General features: G+C 48.6%; 1 protein-coding gene and 1 long non-coding RNA gene across 15 annotated transcripts in view; both read right to left on the bottom strand.

Annotated features, from left to right (window-relative positions):
• Positions 1-16,606, bottom strand: part of TEX35 (testis expressed 35) — a 28,349-nt gene extending 11,743 nt beyond the window's left edge. For 8 of the 14 annotated variants that reach the window (XM_064478024.1, XM_064478023.1, XM_064478027.1 and 5 more), the window contains exons 1-8: positions 16,484-16,600; positions 8,300-8,463; positions 7,747-7,905; positions 7,158-7,226; positions 6,018-6,074; positions 5,267-5,326; positions 931-992; positions 515-704 (exon numbers count right to left, since the gene is read on the bottom strand). In XM_064478024.1, coding sequence (XP_064334094.1) covers positions 515-704; positions 931-992; positions 5,267-5,326; positions 6,018-6,074; positions 7,158-7,226; positions 7,747-7,905; positions 8,300-8,308 — 606 coding nt within the window. In that variant the 5' untranslated portion in view covers positions 8,309-8,463; positions 16,484-16,600. Of the gene's footprint in view, positions 1-123; positions 253-514; positions 705-930; positions 993-5,266; positions 5,327-6,017; positions 6,075-7,157; positions 7,227-7,746; positions 7,906-8,299; positions 8,464-16,483 lie in introns of those variants that run through there. The other 6 variants (XM_064478031.1, XM_064478035.1, XM_031447008.2 and 3 more) reach the window with 6 other exon arrangements.
• A 3,697-nt stretch (positions 16,607-20,303) lies between these two features.
• LOC135319007 (uncharacterized) lies at positions 20,304-21,341 on the bottom strand. Its single transcript, XR_010377563.1, has 3 exons — positions 21,308-21,341; positions 21,091-21,174; positions 20,304-20,934 (listed from the first exon to the last, which is right to left on the bottom strand). It is a non-coding gene; the product is annotated as an uncharacterized LOC135319007 (long non-coding RNA).
• Between the last annotated feature and the right edge of the window lie 431 nt (positions 21,342-21,772).

Below are 21,772 nucleotides of genomic sequence, written 5' to 3'. Positions count from 1 at the left end.
GGCTAGGGGGATGGCAGCGCCTGCACAACCTGGGTGAGATTTGCCAGGAATGCACCCTGGGCACACTGCCTTTGGGAGGCCCGGGCACCCGATTGAGACAAGGCGCTTGCATGGATCTACCTACCCCTGATTGTAGTTGTTCTTTGGGGCACACAACAAACATTTCTCCTGTGGAGGACAGAAACAGCACAAGAAAGATCATTTTTCACTGGACCAAGATGGCCAGCCTGCTGGGCACCTCATCGAGTCTTGCTATAGGAAAGGACAGAACGGTACAGTTGCACTTGGAGGGCAGGCACATTTGGGGTTGGGTCCTACTTGGTCAGGGTTTAGGAATCTCCCCAGACCTAGAGGCCAAGCCCCCAGAGCAGACTCAAGACAAGGGCGGCACCGCGGGCTGGGAGAGGAGTGGAACCAGTCCCTTTACAGGGACTGAGAGGGCCCAGGGGAGGTCGGGGGAGAACAGGAGTCCGGGGTGTCGCATCAGTGCAGGGTGGGGGAGGGCTTCACTTACACAGCAAGTCTCACACTGGTGAAGGGAATCCACTGGGTCCTTTTTCGATTTTTGCAGCGCCATCATCTTCTTTTGAAGACTGAGCGGTGCTCCCTCAGCTCCATCCCTTTTCTTGAGGCGGAGCTGTGGGTCTGTGTCCTTCTTTCCTATTAGCCTGAGTTCTTGCTGCTCCTTTCCTCTTTTAAGGGGACTGGGGAGTCAGGGAGGGGCAGAGTTGGGGAGATAATTTCCAACGTGAAAGGAGATAACCAGTAGCGTGGGTGACCGTGGAAGGCCTTGACTCCAAGCCATGGGACAAGAGAAACCAAGACAGCTCCTCGAAGAGCCTGGGGATCCTCTGAACCCCAAGGACATTTAAAAAAGTGAGGGAGGAGGTTCTTTAGGGGTTAGGAGAGATGGGTGCAGGTTACACTTACAGCTTGCTGTTCTGTATATTCATTAAAACATCCATCTTCTCATCCATATCCTTTTGCATTTCCTTCAAGAGAGAATTCAAAGCTAGAATCATCATCTTGAAGGGCTTCTGACACCCTTTCTCTTTGCCTCACTTTGCAAACCATTCAGAGACCACCTCAGCACCTTACTGCCTCAAGAATCCTCACTGGCCCTGGGTGAGGTGACTTCTAGGATGTACAGGGCACGTACCAGCTCTCCCTTTCCCTTCCCCCATTCCATGGTGAAGCTGAGGCATAGACAGAGTCATGAGGGGCTTGTCCAAACTCTCCATTTGGGTCACAGGCCAGGATCTGTTTTGCCTGATCTCACACTTGGATAGAACCATTATCTGCCTTGGGCCAATGTCTATAAAATCATGGAACCAAGAAAATAAATCTTTTGACCCCCAAAGACACTTCTGACTCCAGAGTTTCACTGTGCACCTAGATTCTGTGTATTTGGATTTGCTCCATCTTTTAATACTGGCGGAAATGGTCAACACAAAATAAAACTGACAGAAGTTCAAAAGGCATTTCACATTCATTATTCACTAAGAACTGAAAGAAGAATAAAATTTTCTTGGTGAAGTTTAAATCTATAAAATTTGACCTGAAGAAACTGAATAGAAGCAGTGGTCACAAAAGAAATCCTAAGATGGCAGATGTTACTGACATTATCTGTTATGTACAAAAACAGGGTTGGACTGAACATCACAGAATACAAGTGAAAAATAATCTGCTTCAAGGAAAACCATTTTGTTAAAATATGAAAGACGTGGGAAGAGTTTACTGATCTGAGGCAGAAAATTGATTAAGGAGTTACACTGTGAAATGGAAATGATTTTTTAAAATATACCTTCTTGAAAAGCATTTTTAAATGTCACTATAAATTTGGAATAAAATATTGGTATTCATAAAGTCAAAATATCCTTGAAGTCAAAATGTTCCTGGGTCCGAAACATCAGAGTCAAAATATCCCATCTTTTAAAAAGTCTCACCATCACTTCAAACTCATGTCCCAAACTGACCTCCTCATTTTCTCTCCTAATTCAGCTGTTTCCCAACTATCCTTGTCACCACCACTTTCTTCTAACCGTCCGGATGAAGACTCTGCTGTCATCATGGATGCTTCGCCATGGACGATTCATGCTGAATCAGTCACCAAGAATGCCATTTTTCCAGCGATGCATCTTTCAGATTTACCCCTTTCCTTCTGTTCTTACACCTGGTCCAGCTTCCTTCACCTTGAGCGGGGATGCGGCTTCCGGTTTGACAGCCTGGCTCCAGACGGCCCCCACCGGCGCCCCCGCGCCCCCAGGCCACCGTGCACACAGCTGCCAGCTCAGCTTTCGGAAGCGCTGCTCCTAGCAGGTTCTTTGATTAAGACTCTCCAGAGGCCTCTTACTGCTTACACAACCAAGTCCCAACCTGTCTGCCTGTCTTTCAAAAGCCTTCATTATCCCCTGCCTTTGTGCTCGCTCCATTTTCCTGCTCAGGGTTTCCCCCAACGATCCCACTTTGACGACTGATCTCCCCACTGACCACGATGTGCTTCGCCTTCAGCCGGCTCCCATGCTGGGTGCAAGCTGCTTCCGCGCCCGAAATAGCTTCCTTTGTGTCTTGTGATATCCAGTCCTACCCACTAACAAAACGCTCACTGTGTTCACATTTTAATACAGAGATAATATATGCCCTTGGTAGAAAATTCGGACCATACAGAGGTATACGAAAGAAAAAAAGTTAATCTCATCACCTAGCAATGACTGATGTCAACCCTTTTGGTATATTTCTTTCCAGTCTTTTTTCCATATATTTACTTACCTATTTGTAGGGGGGAGTAGACTGACCTATCTATCTATCTATCTATCTATCTATCTATTTATTTTTATTGAAGTGTAGTTGGTTTACAATGTTGTGTTAATTCCTAGTGTACAGCATAGTGATTCAGTTAATACATATATATTCCTTTTCATATTCTTTTTCATTACAGGCTATTACAAGGTAGTGACTATAGTTCCCTGTGCTGTACAGTATAAACTTGTTTTTCTATTTTATATATACCAGTCAGTATCTGCAAATCTTTTTTTTTACCTAGTTGAGATAAGCCTGTACGTATTATTTGTATCTTGTTTTTTAACTTTTCATTATAAGTATTCTTTCTAAACAGTCTCCTATAGTTCTTAATTTTCATTATATGTGTATATCATAATTTGCTCGGCTACCCCTCTACTGTTGAAAATTGTGGTTGTTTACGCATTTTTGCTATTATAGATAATCCTGTGATGAACATCTTTTTATATATACCCATGCTGGCATTTCTGAGCATTCTCATAGGTTAAATTCTGTCACTGAGTTTTGATATTTTTTGATACCTATTGTCCAAATCCTTTTCAGTTTTGCACAATGCCCTCCCACCAGCAGTACAAGAGCATTCCTAAAAACACACAAAAAAAAACACACACACACACAAAAAAGAAAAAAGAAACAAAAAACCCCCACGTACAATGAATATTTTGTATCATAAGGAAAATGATGCTGTTAAGTCATTTTCAAGAAACAAGTTTCAAAAGCATAATATAAAATTGGATGGATTTATAATAAAATATATACAGAGAGTAAAAACAAAACAAAACAAAAAAACAAATAAACAAGAGCAATCCTGCCTTGCTTTGTTTCGTTTTTTTTTTTTTTTTCCTGTCTTGCTTTGTAATTGCCACAAAGTCAAACTCAGTTTATTTGAGTGTGGCAGTTATCGCAGTATTATTGTCATTTGCATTTATTTGATTATTCATGAGGGAAAGCTTTTTAACATATTCATTGCTTTTTAGTTATATTCTTCCATGGATTGCTCATACATACCCTTTGCCCGTTTTCCTATTTGGTTCTTACTGATTTGTGTGCGCTTTATATGTTACTTATAAAAACCTTTTGTCTATGTCTATCATAGTTGTGAAAAATTGTTTCCCCAAAACTGCTGGTTACTTTTTAATTCTGTGTATGGTGCTTTTCTGTTATAATTTTTTAATTTTTATACTATTAAATGTATATTTCTTTTGTGATTTCTTCCACTGTATTTATATGTAGACCATCCAGTTAAATACATACAGTTTCTTATAGATTTTTATGTTTTGAATTCACTTTATAAACTGTTTCAGTTTACAGTGTTAAGAGAATTAAGTTTTTCCTCATACGGTCAAGCAGCGTTCTTAATATTAATAATCCCTCTCTTCTCACTGATAGTTTAGAAAATCAGCTTTATTATATTTTATATTTTAAGTTTTATAGAGCTGTGGTGCCCAACTTGGAGTATATAATTGAATCAGCTGGGGATCTTTAAAAATTACCACTGCCTGGACCTCATATTGAGAGGTTCTGACTGAATTGCTAAGGGGTGCAGGTAGGTGTAAAATGGAGGCAGGTCAAAGGCACAGTACAGGCGATTCCAACGTGCAGCCAACGTTCGTAACTACTGCTGAAGTGGTGAGGACCTGGTTCTCATCAGGGGAAATTACCTGAATCACTTACCTGAATTTTGAACAACTGTGCCCGCCTTGGGGGTTTTATTCAGTTCATTTGTGCCAGGGACTGGGTAAACAGATTTTAGAAATCCTCACAAGGGAGTCTCAGGGCATCCCTGGTAGAGAGGCTGTTACAGGGTCTTCTATGCTGGTTTCTTTCATTTGTCTGGTGATCCTTGGGCTACACTGCCTTGATTTGATTACTGTGACTTTATTATGAATGTTAGAATCTGGTAGGGGTAGTGTCCCCTTACAGCTCCAGAAAAATTTATAGATGAATACTTTTGCCTATTTATGCTTCTACATTGCTTGTTCTCAAACTTCTACCTGGGGGACATGAACAAAATCCAAAGGCGCAAGCCCCATCCAAACAGGACCTGGGCTCTGTTTCCTATATTAGTGCCCCGGGTGATTCTGAAACTCACCAAAGTCTGAGAACCACTATTCTAGAATCTAGAAGATCCTTTTAGTAATTATTGAGTTCAAAAATAATCGTATTGGGCTCTTGGTTAGATTTGCATTAAGCTTCCAATGCATCCTTCAAGGCTTACCTTGAGACTCACTTTCTTTAAAAGGACTTTTCTGGTTACCCCAGCCCTCATTCATTCCTCACTTCTCCAAACTCCTAATTCATTGACAGTCAGTCATCATTTAGCTTGGTACTTGCTATTTAATTCTTTCTTGCAGTAGAGTTTGAGTCTCTTACTAGCTTGTAAGTACTCACAGGGCAGGCTCTGGCATCTCCCTCCATGATTCCTAGTATGGTACTGGCCCATGGAGGGCACTCAAGAAATGCTTACCTTCATAATCTCCACGAATTCCTGGAGTTTATCAAAATCCTTGTCCATTACATCCTTTATCTAGTGAGGAAGAAAGGCACAGAACATACTATTGAATATGGAGCTGTCTCTGGGGCATTTTAAGCAAAGGACAGTAGCTACTCCTCTGGAATGAGATGGATAAAGCTTAACGAATGGACTAACAATGGCCTGTTAAAGCCACTTTCTTCCCAAGAGTCTATGAAGGGACTTGGGTGCAGTGCCATCGAGTCACCACCAGCAGCAGCCTAGGCACAGCTTGGATCTGGCCACTGCAAATCTTCCACGTGGAGCTCAGACCACAGCTTCAATTACACCTTCTTGCTTGAGCATTTCCCTTGTTCATAAGTATGCTGTGGGTGGTTCCATCAAAGAAACAAGAAGAGGGCTCTTGCTCTGCTGCTTGCTCAGGGGAGGTGAATAAAGGGAGGTGAATAATTGGTCCCTGACTGCCCCCAAGTTCCAAGTTAGCCTCTCTCCCTCTGTCACTAAGGTTGTATCTCTCCACCTGTATTGATGAGACACTTTAGAGAGTCCTTATCACTCAAACATTGTGTTAAACATCAAACAAGTAAGAAATACATAACTTAAACACTCCAGAGGATTCGGGCTCAGGTAGTTTGATTGCTTTTTCCATGCAGTTCCTCATTTCCTTCGTTATTCACAGTTAGGCACTGCATTTTCCTTGAAGCTACCCTTTTTCTCCGTGTGATGGGAAATCCTATCCTGTTACCTGTTTTATCTCCTCCATTTTTTCCTTGAGCTCTTCCCTCACCTCCCTGAGTTCATTCTGAGGAAATAAAATAGAGAAGGGGTAAAGAAATGTCTTCGATGGAAGGGAAAAGGTCCAAAGGAGAAAAGGAAAGACCCTGGGGCATTGCCAAAGAGGAGCAGAGATAGTTGTGAGGAAGGAGGAAGGAAAGGGGGCTGTTAAGAAAATAGAACAGTGAGACACCCAGCCATCCAGCACCTCCAGATGTGATGTACTCTGAAACGGTCATAACTTCGCTCGGTGACGCGACTGCCAAAAATGAACAGCCTAAGTCTAATGGTGAGGAAGCCTCAGACAACCCAGATTCAGGGTCACTCTACAAAATGATCTTTCATCCTCAAAAATGTCCCAAAAGACAAGGCTGAAGAGCTGGTCCAGGTGAAAAAAGACTAAAGAGATACAGAAACTGGATGCAAAGTGTGATTCTGGACTGGCTCCCAGACCAAAAAGGTGTCTTTTCACTTGTTGTGAAAGACATTCATGAGGTAACTGGTGGAATTAAAATAAGGGCTGTAGATGAAAACTGTATCAATGTTAATTTCCTGATTTTGCTATTTCAGTAACTGTACGGTGGCTGTGTAAGAGAGTGTTCTTGTTTTTAGGACCTATACATTGAAATTTGAGAGAAACATATGCTCACAAGTGGTTGAGGAAATACATATATTATATATATGGGTGTGTGAATATGAGAGAAAGTGAAAACAATGATAAAATGCCAACATTCTGGGAATCTGGGTGAACTCATTGTACCACTTATTGAAAATTTTCTGTAAGTCTGAAATTATTTAAAAATAAAGAGTTAAAAAAAAAAGAGCCAAAAGTAGGGGGGGATGTGCTCAGTGGTGGAGCATGTGCTTAGCATGCATGGGTTCAATCCAATAATAATCATATCAATAATCATATTAATAATAATAATAATAATAAATTAACTAAATTACCTCCCCCCAAAAAACAAAACAAAACAACCAGGAGGAATGAGTCACAAAAGCTGCCTCAGAATCGTAAATGCCAGCAGTTCATCCGCAGTAGAAGTTGTTCTGTCGGACCCCCCCTCTTCCCTGTGCTGATCCAACCTCCTGCCTCCTGGGTCCACACACCTACCTTTAGCTCCTTTGTCCCTCCTGGTTTGGTAAATGGCCCTTCTTGTTTAACGCCTTTGTAGTCATATGTCTGTTGGTTGAAAGCAGAAACACAGACAATTGGAAACTGCAGGTGTGGGGTGGCTGAGACAGGAGACATCGCCCCGAGTTTTTGTTCCTCCCTTTGAGCCAGGGCAGAGGTGAGAGCTGGTGGCCTGGCCCCACCTGCGCAGAGGTGTCCTCCGTCCTTCTCTCTCGCCCAGCTCATCTCATCCTACCCCTTCCCGGCCCACTGGGCCTCAGCTCTGTCCCCGGCACAGCCAAGCTCACTCCCACCTCGGGGCCTGTGGACGCCGCTGCCTCCCCCCGCTGAGCCCTTCCTCAGCCTCGCGGTAGCAGCCGACTCGCCCTTCAGCCCTCAGCTCAAATGAAGGCCCTTCCTGACCACCCGGCCCACGGCAGCCACCCGGTCACGTCTCCCTGCTTTCATTCTCTGTGTCGTAGGTAACCCGACCGACATTTTCCCTGCTTATGTACGTGTGTATCTGATTCGAGTGTGCAGTTCTCTGAGAGCAGACAGCTTGCCTGTCCCTCAGTGTTTCCCCCAGCACCTGGGACAAGTCTTGGGCACCAGCAACAGCGAAAGCCCCCTGACTCCAAGACACCTCCCCACGGGTCTCAGGCCTGGCTGCCGGCATGGCCTCAAAAAAGCTTCTTACTTTGATTGGCTCTGGCTTCAATTCCAGGCAAACTGCCTTGTAGTTCTTGCTCTGCGGAGAGAGGGGGTTGGGATTCGGCCTGTCAGGCATCAGGATTGGGGAGAATAAAACAGCCAGCTCTTCACCTAACCTGGCCTGTCCACATGCACTCAAGCCCAGGCCCACCAGGCCCCCAGCACGCGAGCCCGGGCCGCTCAGTTCGGCCAGGGTCTGCTCTCACGAGTAGCACCTGCCCGGGAGCACTGTGAGGGAACTGAAGGAGGCCGTCTAAGTATTATTTCAGGAGCACCGGCTTTGAAAGTGGACAGACTTGAATTCTAGTCTCAGCTCTCCTCCTTACTGGCTGTGGTGACTTAGCCGAGTTATTTAGTCTCTCTGAGCCTCCATTTCTTCATCTGTAAATTGGGTGTGATAATTACATTTATCTAATGAGGTTCTCATGCACCTTAAACATGCAGGTCAGATGTGGGTCTGGCCCAGGTCACGGCTCCCAGAGGGGTCGGGGGTGGGTGGGGCGTTTCAGTGCTCCTTGTCCCAAAAGGGTCCTTCCCACTCCAGCACGAGGGGTTCATTCCCCACCCTCCTTCCAGGCTGAGAGGCCACGTCATGCTTCGAAGGAGAGAGAAAAGCCCGGGTTTGCTGGGGCATTCTCTCTCCCTCCCCACCCCCCACCTCCATTCAGTGGGGGCTCACGGGGTGCCCAGCAGCGTCTCCCCTTTACCGGGCTTGTTTTCTTCAGCTCTGCCTTCTTGGCCGACATGATGGAGGAGGCCAGAGTGTTCTTCGACTTCCCAACCTCCCCACAACGGGCCCCCGTGACCAGGCCACTGTCCTATGCAGGTTACAGGCCAAGGTGAGGGCAGGATGACCACCTCTCTGTGTGCGGAACAGCTGAGGTCACAATGCCCAGGACCTACACGCCAGCCCGGAGTGTCACCGCAGCTTGAGCCTGGGGTGCCTCAGCCACTGAGAAGAGGCCCTCAGGCCAGCTTCCAAAGCCAAGAAGTCTCCCTCCACCACGGCAGAGCGGGGCTCTCCTGAAAAGTTCACCCCAAAGGGCCATGGCTTGTATGGCCCAAGCGCAGGGCACACCCAGGAAAAGCAAAACTTGCCAGCTCCTCCCCAGCAGGACCTCCCCAACATCTCCCTCAACAACAAGCTTCTCCTGGGAGCCCACAAACGTAGTCTTCTGACCCCGCCTCAGACTTGAAGCTGTTTTGAGTTGAGATGCCCTGAAGTCTCTCTGGTTCAAAGAGACCGTGTGTGCTAACCCCGGGGCCCTCTGTGCTGTGGGAGGGGCGCCAATCTCCAGTCTCGGCTGGCTGGTCTCCGGTGCTGGGGCCTGACTGCACAGGGCTTCCTCCCCAGGCTCCTCTCCCCCTTGTAAATGAGGAGTTGGAACATTAACATCCTTGGACCACTGAGCTCAGTCCTCCCCTCTCCCCTCCTCCACCCACTCCATTCTTTCCCCCTGGTTTTTCTATCATCCTAGAAGAGCGTTGCAGGCAAGAAGCAATATTCAGACAGTGCTGATGGTGAGAAGCCCAGGTGACGCACGGGGAAGGATACTGAGGCCATTCTGAGGGTAGCTGTGACTTGTGCTCAAGGAGTCAAAGAAGCGGGGCCTCCCCTGGGACCTAATATCATTCAGCACCTGGGTTAGCAAGCTTAATTTTTTCTTTGCTCTTAACCCTGGCATTCCATTCCCTTCTTCTCTCTCATTTCAACTACTACTTACTACAGAAAAGGCCAACCCGGAAGTTCCTTGAACAGACGGCACAGGAGCAAAGGAAAGGATGCAAGTTGCACGTGAAGTCTGCGCCTGCACCCGGACCTGACTTACACACTCACCCTCCCACTTCCTACACCTGTGCCTGCCCTTCCCGGAGGCCCCGAGCGCAGGAACTTCCTTGGAGCCACCTGCAGCATTTCTGATGCATTTCCTATTTTGCATTTATTCTGCAGCCCCCATCCTGATGACAGCCCTCAGTCTCACCCCATCACAACCAAAGGAGAATGTCTGTTACTGTTCGGTTGTGGAGGGAGGGAGGGGAGTGGTGGGGAGTTTCCCAGGCTCCTCTCCCCCTCGTAAATGAGGGGTTGGAATGCTAAGACCCTTGGACCACTGTGCTCAGTCCTCCCAGATCCACTGGCCACATCACAGGACCCCACAGGCTTGCGCAGGGAACTGCCGTGAAGGTGACTGCCTCCTTCTCCACATTCACCAGCCCCGTGAGAATGGGCACCATCACCTCCTTGTTTTGGGTTGAGCTCCTCCTGGACCTGCAGCAAAGTATTCTGTTCTGGGCGGAGCAGTTGTTAAATGAGCCTCCTCTTAGCCAAGCCTGTCACGTGAGCCCCTGGCCTACAGAGCAGGAAACTGAGTGTAAAAGAAATCAAGGTCTCATTGTGAAACTGCTTTGTAAAGTAGAACATTATACACACATGCACATACACACATCATCATCATTTGGACAGAAATTTAACAACAGACCCACAGCTCCAGGCTTGTGCCTTGTACGTGTGCCCCCAGATACATCATTGTTGTCATCAGGATGTTCTGGAAGAGCTGGGAATATGTTTAATGAACCTAAATAAATGAGTCTGTTATTTTCTTCTCTAAAACTTTGCAACTGCACCAGGCCCTAGGTGGGAGCAGCGCTGCAATCTGGTTATTGCTGGTGTAACATCATTACAGGCAGTCGATGGGGCCGTTCTTACCTGGAGAACGCCAGGTATGCTCTCCCTAACCCGCCTTCACGGCGAAATCCACAGGCCCAGGACAAGAAGCATAAAGCCCTCCGATGTCCAGTGAAGTCTGGGGAAGGGAGATGCCCAGTGGAGAGACAGAGGCAGCCCTGTGTCTCTACTCTCCCAATTGATGGCATTTGGATTTCCTTTTCTTTACAAGGGTCCTGGTTTTTCAGTTTCATGAAGACAGTGCTGCATGGGGAGGCAGGGGAAGAGGGAGGGGGGATTGAAGATGGCCTTAGGCCTCTGCGTTTGGCATCTTGTGATTCCAAGGGTACAGACTTCCAGGATCTGACCTCCACTGCAGCCGGGCTCAGCCACAACTCACATCCAGGCCCAGAGAAGGTGAAGAGAACCGTGCTGAGGGGCCCAGTGTTCTAATGCCCTTTGATCAGGGTGGAACATTTCACAAAGGTGCCCAGAATCGTGACTGCCATGGTCTCCGGTCAACCTCGTGAGACATGGCTCACACACGTCATCTAGACGATTTGCTCCTGGAGCACCCTGCTGACCTGCTGCAGAGTCTGGTGCTGTCCTCCGCCAGGGGGCTGTCTGGTTCCTAGCCCTGGGGAACCTCTCACATGACCGCGTTGTCCCACATAACTGATTTATAGACACCTTACCTCTCCACTGTGCAGGGTTCAGGCATCAGTGACACATGGGTTACCAGGCAATTTCTGATCACTCCTATAAATAGTGTATCAGACCTTGGCTAGAATCATAGTCCCATTTTTTTCTATGGAACAATCACATCCAGTTTCTGTCATGGGAACTTCTAGTACCTCTATTTCAGGAACAAAACATGATATTCTGAACAGTTGATGGTAAATTTCCAGCTATGTCAATACAGCTAATGATAAGTGAAAAGTCAGAGCAAAAGCTTTGTTTGAGGATTGCAGGCTTTTTCCTCCCATGTGCTCACCACGACGGAGACGTACTTGCCACGACCTCCCAGGACCAAAGGGAAACTGTCACTACTCCCGCAGCCAGCTCTTACGGAGCAGCCTGCCGTGTGAGATAAAGCAGGAGCCACCAGCCATCAGAGGCTGCCCTGTTCCTGCCAAATACGGCTCCTGGGGCCCCTTACTTGGCTGGTGTCCCTTTATCCTCTTTGGATGGAGTCCAAATAGAGGATGGTACACTCCTGCCTCTTTTGGCTTCCTGGCTCTGAGGCTTTCTACAATTGCTATCCCGGTCCCTAGCCTCCTGTCCACCTCTCACACCTCCAAATTCCCATTTATCACTGAAGCTGGTGCAGCAAAACTAGGGTAGTAGCCTGTCTGGGCTGCCCTTGCTGGGGGACTATGGTGTCCCTGGAGGGTCACAAATGGGAGGATTCCAGGGGAGGTATAGCTCAGTGGTAGAGCTCATGCTTAGCAGGTGTAAGGTCCTGGGTTCAGTCCCCAGTACCTCCATCAAAGAATAAAATAAATTGATTAAACCAACCAACCAACCAACCAACAAACAAAAAAACACAAATGGGAGGATTCCATGGGTTAGTCCTGGGAGCAGCCTGCCTCACTCCCACTCACATTTCTTTGGCTACAACCAACCACAAGGCCACACCTGACCAGGAAGGATGCTGGGATGTATGGCCAAGTTTCTCCCAAGAGTAAGAGGAAATAAGTTGAAGGAGCCCGTAGGCAATCTCCGCCATACCTTCCTAATGCATCTCATTTTTCCTATTTCACTTTAACAAGTCCTCACGTAAGAAAACTTGGTTTAGACTTCTGTTTTTGGTGTAAGAGGGAGGCAGCCAACTGAAAGGGAAGATCACACCAGATTCTCGAGCTGAGATAAATCTCCTAGCAAATGTGAACTGGCAGAGTTCGGGTTAGGGATCTACCTCTTTGTCACCTGAATGGCCAGTGGGTGAGATGTCGTGACAGAGACTGTGATAATGAGCCTGTCTGTCCAGGGCTTTGCAGCACAACAGTCCCAGTGTGTCCCAGTCTAGGTCTGTCTCGGTCTGCCCCAGGCCCAGTCTGCCCCAGTTCCATTCTGGAGAAGGGTATGCACACCTCCCTTCCCTCCTGCAGGCATCAGAATGTGGGTCTGGTCTGAAGCTTCCCTGGCTGTTGTAAGCCCTCCGAGCAGCACTGGGAGCTGACCTTTGCCAGCCTCTTCCCTGGGGCGTGCTGTCCTCTTGGCTAAGAACCCCATACCTACTTCAGATGAGCCTTTGTGTCTAGTACCATGAAGCCCCTGAGCATGACCCCTGCCTGGGAACGCCTACTGCTGGGCCCCACCACCAGACATGGACAACAACCCAGACTGGACCAGAGTTTTCCGGAACCTGGAGACACTGGCCCCTGGTTGGCCCCCTGGGGTGGGTGGCGGACAGCCTGGCCAGTGCCTTTTTCACATCTGACTTTCTTCCTTCTCTTGGCCATTCTGCCCCTGGGACCATGAGTATCTCAGAGCTGAGTCCACATGAAGAATGGCCCGGAAGGAGTCCGTTTCCCTCAATAGGAGTTCTGGGGCCCGGCTGGGGAAAGCCTTTCTCCCCTGGAGCTGCGGGTGGTGATGAAAGCGAGGAAGCTGGTAGAGCCCAGGGTCAGGTGGCGAGGTCAAGGATCTGGAGCAGGCTGTTTACACCAGCCTCCAAACAGAGGAGCCAGACGCAGGTTCTGAGAACCATTGTGGAGGCGGTCAGGGTGAGGACAGCTCCTGGCACAGGCGGCCGGATCGGACCAGCCTGGAAGGTTCCCGCAGGTGGCTGAGTTGCAAGTGGGGGAAACCTTGGCGCGTTTAAAGACCGAGAAGTAGGCAGCTCCTACAGGTTTGCTTCTTCCTCCTTGTGACATGTCTGAGCTCTCAACAGGGCTGTGGATTTTTTTCCTCTGTTGGCAAAAGCCTTGTAGAAGGCGCATAAACAGGCTGCCTGGTTTTCTGGATCTTGAATTCAGTGGATTCCATGTTCATCTTGCATTTCATGCCGAAATACTTGGCTGTTCTGATTTAGTTCAGGTTTAACAAAGCCAAGAAAAAGATCCACTTGGATAGGCTGCTGGTGACACTGGGTTTCATTCAGCTCCCCGTCTCGCCGGGGGAAATTCTGCCCAAGTCTCCTGTTTGCAGGTGCAGGTGGGGCAGAGCCCTGGCTCTGAATCAGCCAGTCCCCTGATGTGGGGCTGAACGCTGTCCTGGAAGCTGGGAGCCCAGCCTGTCTCTTCAGCCCTCCCAACAATTAAATAGCTACTGTGGATTCCTTCTGCAACCAAGAACCTGACTGATGGACAGAGACGGCTGCACGTTCCTGCTAATTGTAGATCTTTGGAAACTCACACATGTGCAGCAGTAACTCCTGGCTGGTGACCCACCAGCACGTTTCCTGGGGAAATGTGGGGGACTTCTGTGTGGTGATATCTCGAGGATTCTTAGAGTTGGTCATTTTAATTAGTGGCAATAAAAAAGGGGGGATCTGATGCCTGTCTATTCAAGTCCTGCATGATTTTTTTTACAATGAAGGCTTTCGCTTGGCTGGTTCTTTTGTAGCCAAACACCAGACAGATACTGTCTTTTGCTTGAGGACCCCTCAGTGATGGCCTTTTCCTCACAAGAGGTTGATGGCTCGTCACCCATGTGCTGGTTCTGCAAGGAGACCTTTCTCCAGTAGGCCTGCCCCCCTGCTCAGGGACTGAACCCACAAGCCTACCCTGGCCCATCCCGGCCTTCTCCCTTCAGGGCCACGGGCAGCACCCTGCTTCTCCCCCTGCTCCTCTCCACAGGGCTCTGTGTGGGGCGGGGGGAGGTCCCTGGGCCACGTGACAGACAAAGGCTTTGCGAAGAACCCTCTGGGCCCTGGGCTCCCACTTGAAGCTGAGGAAGGAGATGTCACTGACGTCGCTCCTCTGAGTGCCAAAAACTCGTGTGAAAATTGCCCCCTAAGGAAAGATGACTTGAATGGAATCGAACACTGAAGCAGGCCACTGTCGTTTGCCAAGACCCCCTAAACACAGCATTAATTTATTTCTATCTAATTATTAAGACAAAGCAATCACCCTCTTGTGCCCCCAACCCTCTAAAAAAATGTGACAACAATCATCCATGCAGAGAGCCGGGAATCCCGGGGCCTGCCTGGGTCTCAGCCCCACTGCCCACTGGCAGGGCCCCTTACCCAGGCTCAGGGCCTGGCTGGGTCTTAGCAAGGAGCTCTGGGTCACCATTCAGGGGACTCCACAGCAAGTCTCCTGTGCACTCAGCACATGTTTACTGAGCCCTGACTATGTGCCAAGCACCCTGCTAGGCACCAGGAGCACAAAGACACTTGACATGGTCCCCGCCCTCAGGAACTCATCACTACTGGGGCTGACGGGCCATCAGGAGAATCGCACCTACAGTGTGGTTCCCAGGCTTAGGGTGCTGATGGAGCCCAGAGGAGGGGCACAGCCGGGTTCTTGGAGCTGGCTCTCTGCCATGGTCTTCTCGATCCCATTCCTGGCCTTGTGAGCATCCCAGTACCCTTTACTTTAGAGAGTTTCTTCTCTAAACCCAGAGCAGGAGGCAGGGAGGGCCATGCTACCTACCATGTGCCAGGCTTTCCCAGCCAACACCTACCTGAGTCTCTGAAGATGACATGTTCCCTCCACCTGTCAGTGGGGCCATCCCCTCCATGCTGGGCCCTGGACGGTGAGTGTATACCTGTCTCCAGCATATCAAATGTGTCTTCTTTCAGCATAGGGTTGCTAGCCTGTCCCCGCAGGTGTACTGCATACCAAATCAGCCTTCTCTGTCTGCTCCATCTGGCCAAGTTCACCTTTACCTGGCCTTGTCACTGTACACAGCACTGCACTGGACTTAAACCTACACATCCTGTAACAGCACAGAGCTAGGAGGTGTCCTCTGAGGTGTGCGTGTGTCTGGCTGAAACTTCACCATGTGGCAGTGTGTGCAGGTAACACACGCCCATTCTCAGAGGTCCTGCGGGTTCCCGCCTCAGGAAATAGGGGGATATTCATAAACATAACAACTCTTGGGTTTGTGCATGAGGTTTTGAGCAACCCTCAGCTCTCAGCACCCAGAGAACTGAAAAAATGGAAGCCCCAGAGACCACACGAAGAGACTTTGCAGTGCTGACCTGGCGTCAATGATTCCTCTTGCCGACCTCTCAGTAACCTTACCTAACCCCCATCCGGCTGCTCCCTGCCAGACACTCGCCCCCTCCGCCCCAATTCTATGAGCCTTCTATTTTGCCTTCAATCCGGTTACCTGTGTGAGTCAGTGTTCTCCAGAGAAACAGAATCAATAGGATATGAATCTACCTACCTACCTATCATCTATCTGTTTAGAGATTTATTTTAAGGAATTGGCTCACTTTCTAGGAGCCTGAAAAGTCCCACAATCTGCCATCTGCAGCTGGAGACCCAAGAGAGCCGGTGGTGGGTGTTCCCATCAGAGTGCAGAACACAGACGTCCCAACCCTAAAACAGGCAGAGCAAGAATTACTTCTCACCCAGCCTTTTATTCTACCCAGGCTTTCAAACAGTCTGGATGGGGCCTAGCCACCCTCGGGAGGGTGGTCAGCCTTCCTCAGTGAACCTGTTCAAATGTTTACCTCATCCAAAGCACCCTCACAGACACACCCGGAGTAATATTCAAGCAAATTCAGTTGACTCTTGAACACGGGTTGGAACTGCTCGGGTCCCCGGATCCGCGGATTTTTCTCGGTACTAAACACTACAGTATTACAGGACCTGCAGTTGGTTACAACAGCAGACACAGAACCCCGGACACCAGGCTGACTGTAAGGTAATTTACTCGGATTTTTTACTGCACGAGGTTGGCACCCCTAACCCCCACGCTGTTCAAGGGCCACCTGTATCTGAGCACCCCGTTACCTGGTCAAGTTGACACGTAAGATGAAGCATCACATTACCTGTCTCTCCCGCCGTCCTGGCCCATCACTTCATCTGCTGGACCACAGCTCGTTTCCTTCCTTCAGTCCCGGCCTGTGTGATCTGACCTGCGGCTTGGCCTCAGGCCCCTTCCCTCGGGACCTTCCTTCCAGGGACGGCCCAGCAGGAGCCCCCACCCCCCACCCCGCTCTCAGGCCCCGCCCCCTCGGGCCCTGGCCCCGGCTGTTCTGATTGCAGACCCTCCGCCCTCCCCTCCCACCCACTGCTGTGGCTGCTGGTATCAGGGCAAAGTCTCCCGCGAAGACATTTCTCTTTCTGCTGGGCTGTAAGAACCGGCCCGTTCCTCTGCTCCCTCCTGCTGCTCTGCCCCCTGAGACCCATCTGGTAGGAGGGTGTTTGTCCGCAACCCCCCCATCCCTCGTTCTTCCAGGAGGGACGAGAACACCCTGTTTTTCAGATTCCCTCGAGCAGCCCTTGGGCGCGGCTCAGTCTCAGACCTGGTCTGGAGGCTGCGAACCGCCGCTCGGGGCCCCCCACCCCCAGCCTCCGGGCTCCCGCCTCCCCCAGCCTGCTGCACCGCTCGGTTAGCGCCAGGCGACTGTGCGAAGTAGCCGGCTGCGTGGCGTGGTTTCCGGGCGCAAGGGCGGGGCCGCTGGGCCTTGGCTAAGAAGGGGCTCCTGGTTCCCCTGGGGAGGGACTTGGGGCCTGTGGACCTGGATTGTCTGGTCCAGTGGTTTCCTGGTGACCCTGCCAGTCTCCCGTCCTTGCAGGTTGAACTAGAGTCAGGGGCTCCCCCACAGGGATACGGGGAATCACTGCAATAAATAGCTAGCGCCTTAACTGAGAATTTTGAACGTGTTTATTTCCCTGAATCCACACAACTACCCTAAGAGGTAGGCACTAGTGTTTCCCTCGTTTTACAGACAAGGAAGCTGTTTAACTCGAAAGGTAAATAATTTTTCTGAAGTCGCAGATGTAGGTGGGGGAGCCGGGAAATGAACCCAGGCAGCCTGGCTGCACGGCCAGCACGTTTAACCCCCTCCCCAGCCCACCTCGGCCCAGGGGCAAGGACCCACCGCCATCCTTACCTGGGGGGAGGACACGTGGACTGTCCCAGCCACTGTGGCCCATGTTGGCAGCTCCCACTTGACATTTGTAAAACGGGTTAAAAGAGATAAATGAGTAGCCTGGGGACCTGCCTGCCTGTAGGACGATATCGCACACAAGGCAGATGTGGGACTCCATCCCTCCCCGCTCTGATTCAGTAGCCCTGACATGAGGCCTTGAATGACAGCCTCGGGGGACACAGCCCTGCGGGGTGGGAGCCTGTGCTGCAACACCAGGCAGACGGGGCTGCGAACCCCAGGTCCCCCCCCCCCCCGCTAGTTACATGACTGTGGCAAGTTTCTTAGCCTTTCTGAGCTTGTTTCCTCATCCAGAAAATGGGATACTAGTAAAGTACCTACTTCACAGGGTTTTTGAACTTCATCTCTCAGAATTAAATAAGATAACTTATGTAAGGGGTGCGACACGTGCTCTTGGTGAAATGTGGCTGCTCCAAAGACCTCACGTTCCCAGGGACAAAGCCTGACTCTCCTCCTCAGGGCAGCAGCACTGGGGATTCCTCTTTTTTATTTCTAGCCTCACCCCCAGCCCCAGGGCTCTGGACTGTGTTGGGGTGAAGATGGGGATAACAGGGGGTGGGGTGGGGGAGATTTAACTGATGTAGATATATACCCAGGCACATGTGGTGTGCACCCAACTAACGTTCTCCTCCCAGAACACCCCACTTCATCCCTAAAATGAAATAAGATAATAAAAGGAAATCATTTGACACATTGTAAAATGACTATAACTCAATTTAAAAAATGTTAAAAAATAAAAAAAATAAAAGGAAATCAATAATGAATCTAGTAAGTTTTTGAACCTGCTAAGAGGATTGAAACAACAACCGAAGAAAATTATGTGAAACAGAACAGAAAAGTTCGCACGTACACACATACAATTATACAAAACAAAAAGAATTCAGTCATCTAAGAGATAATATGATCACAATGGGAGATAATGCACATAATAGGCTAATGAAAAAAATAGTCAAATTAGGTAAATAATATTAACTCAGGAAACATTTACTTTTCCCCCAAATTTTGTATTTAAAATTTACCATCTCAACCATTTTTAAAGGTGCAGTTCGGCGATGTTAAACGCATTCACAATGTTGTTCAGCCACCATCACCATCCACCTCTGTAACTCTTTTCATCTTGTAAAACAAAAACTCTGCACCCATCTGTTACCAAACCGAACTGGGATCTGCTCGCCTCACCGGCAGCAAAGCCAATCTACCGACACCAGGTTGTGCTGAAGGCAAGTACAGTGTTCCTGCAGGGGGCCAAACGAGGAGACGAGGCACTCATGCTCAACAGACCCCAACTCCTCGATGACTTTCAGGGAAGAGTTTCTAAAGGTGACATTAGGGGTGAGGGGTGCAGGGTGATTAGCTTGTGGACTTTCTTCTGATTGGTTGGTGGTGAGATATCACGGTGATGTTTCAGGAATCTTAATCATCAACCTTCTGGTTCCAACCAGTCTGGGGTCCACACGATTGTGCTCAGCATGTGATCATCATCCTCGTGGGCAGGGTGGGTGGGTGGGGTCATAGTTTGTGCAGAGCAACTCAAAGATATGCGTCAGATTGTTTATACTCTTTCAGGAGGAACTAGGGTCCTGTGACCCTGTTTCATGGGTGAACGATTGTTTCAGCTGTCAATACTTTTCTTGCTTGACTGCTTTCCCTTTGTTTCTGCATTCCTTCACTTCTCTAATTAGTAATTGCTTGAGTCTGCTCGTTGAAACTCAGGGAAGGTCTAGGAGACTAAAGCTTTTTTTTGTTTTTTTTAAACAAACAAGAAAGAGACACGGAAGAGCTTTTATACCAGGGAAGGCCCTGCAGAGTTCTGCTCGGTTTCACATTAAACAACCGTCGCTCCCTCCTTCCCCGGCTCCTGGCAACCGCCATTCTACTCTCTGTCTCTGCGAATTTGGCTAAGTACCTCACAGAAGTGGAATCGTATGACATTTGCCCTTTGGTGACTGGCTTATTTTCCTCAGCATGATGTCCTCAAGTTTCATCCATGTTGCAGCGTGTGTCAGAATTTCCTTCCTTTTAAAGCTGAATAATATCCCATTGTATGTGTACACCACATTCTGTTTATCCATTCATCCTCAGTGGACACTTGGGATGCTACCATGTTTTAGCTATTATGAATGATGCTGCTATGAATATGAGTATACAAATTTCTCTTTGAGTCCCTGTTTCAATTCTTTTGGGCATCTATCTAGAAGTGGAGTTTCTGGGTCATATGGCAATTCTGTTTAATTTTTTGAGGAACCTCCATACTGTTTTCCACAGTGGCTGCACCAATTTACATTTCCCCTAACAGTGCACAAGGGTCCCCTTATCTCCACATCCTCACCAGCACTTGTTATTTTCTGTTGTTTTGATAGTAGCCATCCTAATGGGTGTGAGGTGGTATCTCGCTGTAGTTTTATTTTGCATTTCCCTAATGGTTAGTGATGTTGAGCGTCTTTTCCTGTTCCTACTGGCCAAAACATTTACTTTAAAAGGAATAAAGTAGAAAAACAGTTTAAAGATCAGTTATTAAACAGAGGTGAGAAAATAAATGCAAAATACGAGCAGCAGTAGATTAGAGTCTAATGGTTGATTTACTTTCCCTCTCAGGCTCCAGTAAAAATGTTTCTTCGGGATGAAGGAAGCAAAGCTGGCTGCCCAGTACTGCGTTCTGGCCCCTAGGGGGCGCCCAAGAGCAAAGGACCTGGGATGGCTCTCCAAGGGATCCAAGCGTCCAAGGCAGGCCCCAGTGGCCTGTCTCCTGAGCCCCGCTGCCTCCCCCAGCGGGAACTGTGTGGGAATTTAGAGAAGCTGGCTGTAGCAGAACCTTCTTCTAGAGCCGAGATGGCCCCACGAGGCACAACTGTCTTCAAGAGTTCACGTCCACATCTATAAAATTTACAACAGTAAACCATCCATTCATTCATCCAACTGCCCCTGTTTGCTGAGCACTGAGATCTACCTTTGCAACAGAGGATGGTCAAAATGGGTTAGGGTTCCAAGCTGAGTAAATGGTTCATAACAGTGAGCAGGAATAAACAGAAAGGTCTTCTCACCCCGAAACCCCAGTTTTTAGGGTGGGGAATGTGGCCAGGGTTGAGGAGGACAAACTTCCCTCCTCTTTGGGGAAAGGAAACAACATTCATCAAGTGTCTTCTATGAGCCTGGGTGCTAAGTGCTTTATATATATGACAGGATAACAGTTTTAGGTACTAATTAGTACTTTTCTTCTAATGCCTTGGGCAGGAGAAGGACCTCAGGGAGGAGCAGCTGTGTGGGTCCCAGACTCTGGGACCATCCTCAGTCACTGGGGTGGCTCAGCCCTGGTGGGGTTGGCAGACCTGAAATGACAGGATAATGGAGGTCTTAGTGGTGAGCAGTGCAGACAGGGCACACGGTAAAACCCAGCCTCTCTGTTCTTCCCCTACTGTGTGTATGTGTGTGCGTGTGTTGTGGGAATAGTCCTGACAATAGATAAGGCTGAATTTCTTCCTTACCTGGTAGAGTGAGGGCTCAGAGTCAAAAATAAGTTGATTTACATGTTTCCAAGGCATCGGAGTAACTGGAATTGTCATGCATTGCTGGTAGGAGTGGGAAATGTTATAGCCACTTTGGACGAGAGTTAGCAGTTTCTTATAAGCATACATTTACCACACCACCCCGCAGTCCCTCCCCTCGGCATTTGCCCCAAAGAAATAAGAACACAGTCCTTACAAAGACTTGTTCATGAATGTTCGTCGCAGCTTCATTTATACTGGCCTCAAACTGGAAAACAACACCAAATCCACCAGCAGAACAAATAAACAAATTGTAGTATTTTCCTACAATAGAATACCCTTCGACGATAAAAAGGAGTGACCTATGGATGCGTGTGACAAGATGGGTGACTCTTTCAGACATTTTACTGAGTGAAATTCCATTCAAACAAAATGCTAGAAAATGAATCTCTAGTGACAGAAAGCAGATCAGTGGTTGTCTGAAGCTGGGGTGCAGGGCGGGACTACTGCAAAAGGGCAGGGGGACCACTTTGGAGTATTGGAAATGTTCTAAACTTGATTGTGGTGGCGCTTCCACAGGCGCATACCTTCTGCAAAACCAGTCAGACTGTGTACTTAATGTGGGTGCATGTGATTGTGCGTACGCCTGAAGACTTTTGAGTTGACTCAGAGACAGATAAAG

Source organism: Camelus dromedarius, chromosome 23, assembly GCF_036321535.1.
Source record: "Camelus dromedarius isolate mCamDro1 chromosome 23, mCamDro1.pat, whole genome shotgun sequence".
NCBI classification, from domain to species: Eukaryota; Metazoa; Chordata; class Mammalia; order Artiodactyla; family Camelidae; genus Camelus; species Camelus dromedarius.
This window is presented reverse-complemented; position numbering and strand designations above follow the sequence as displayed.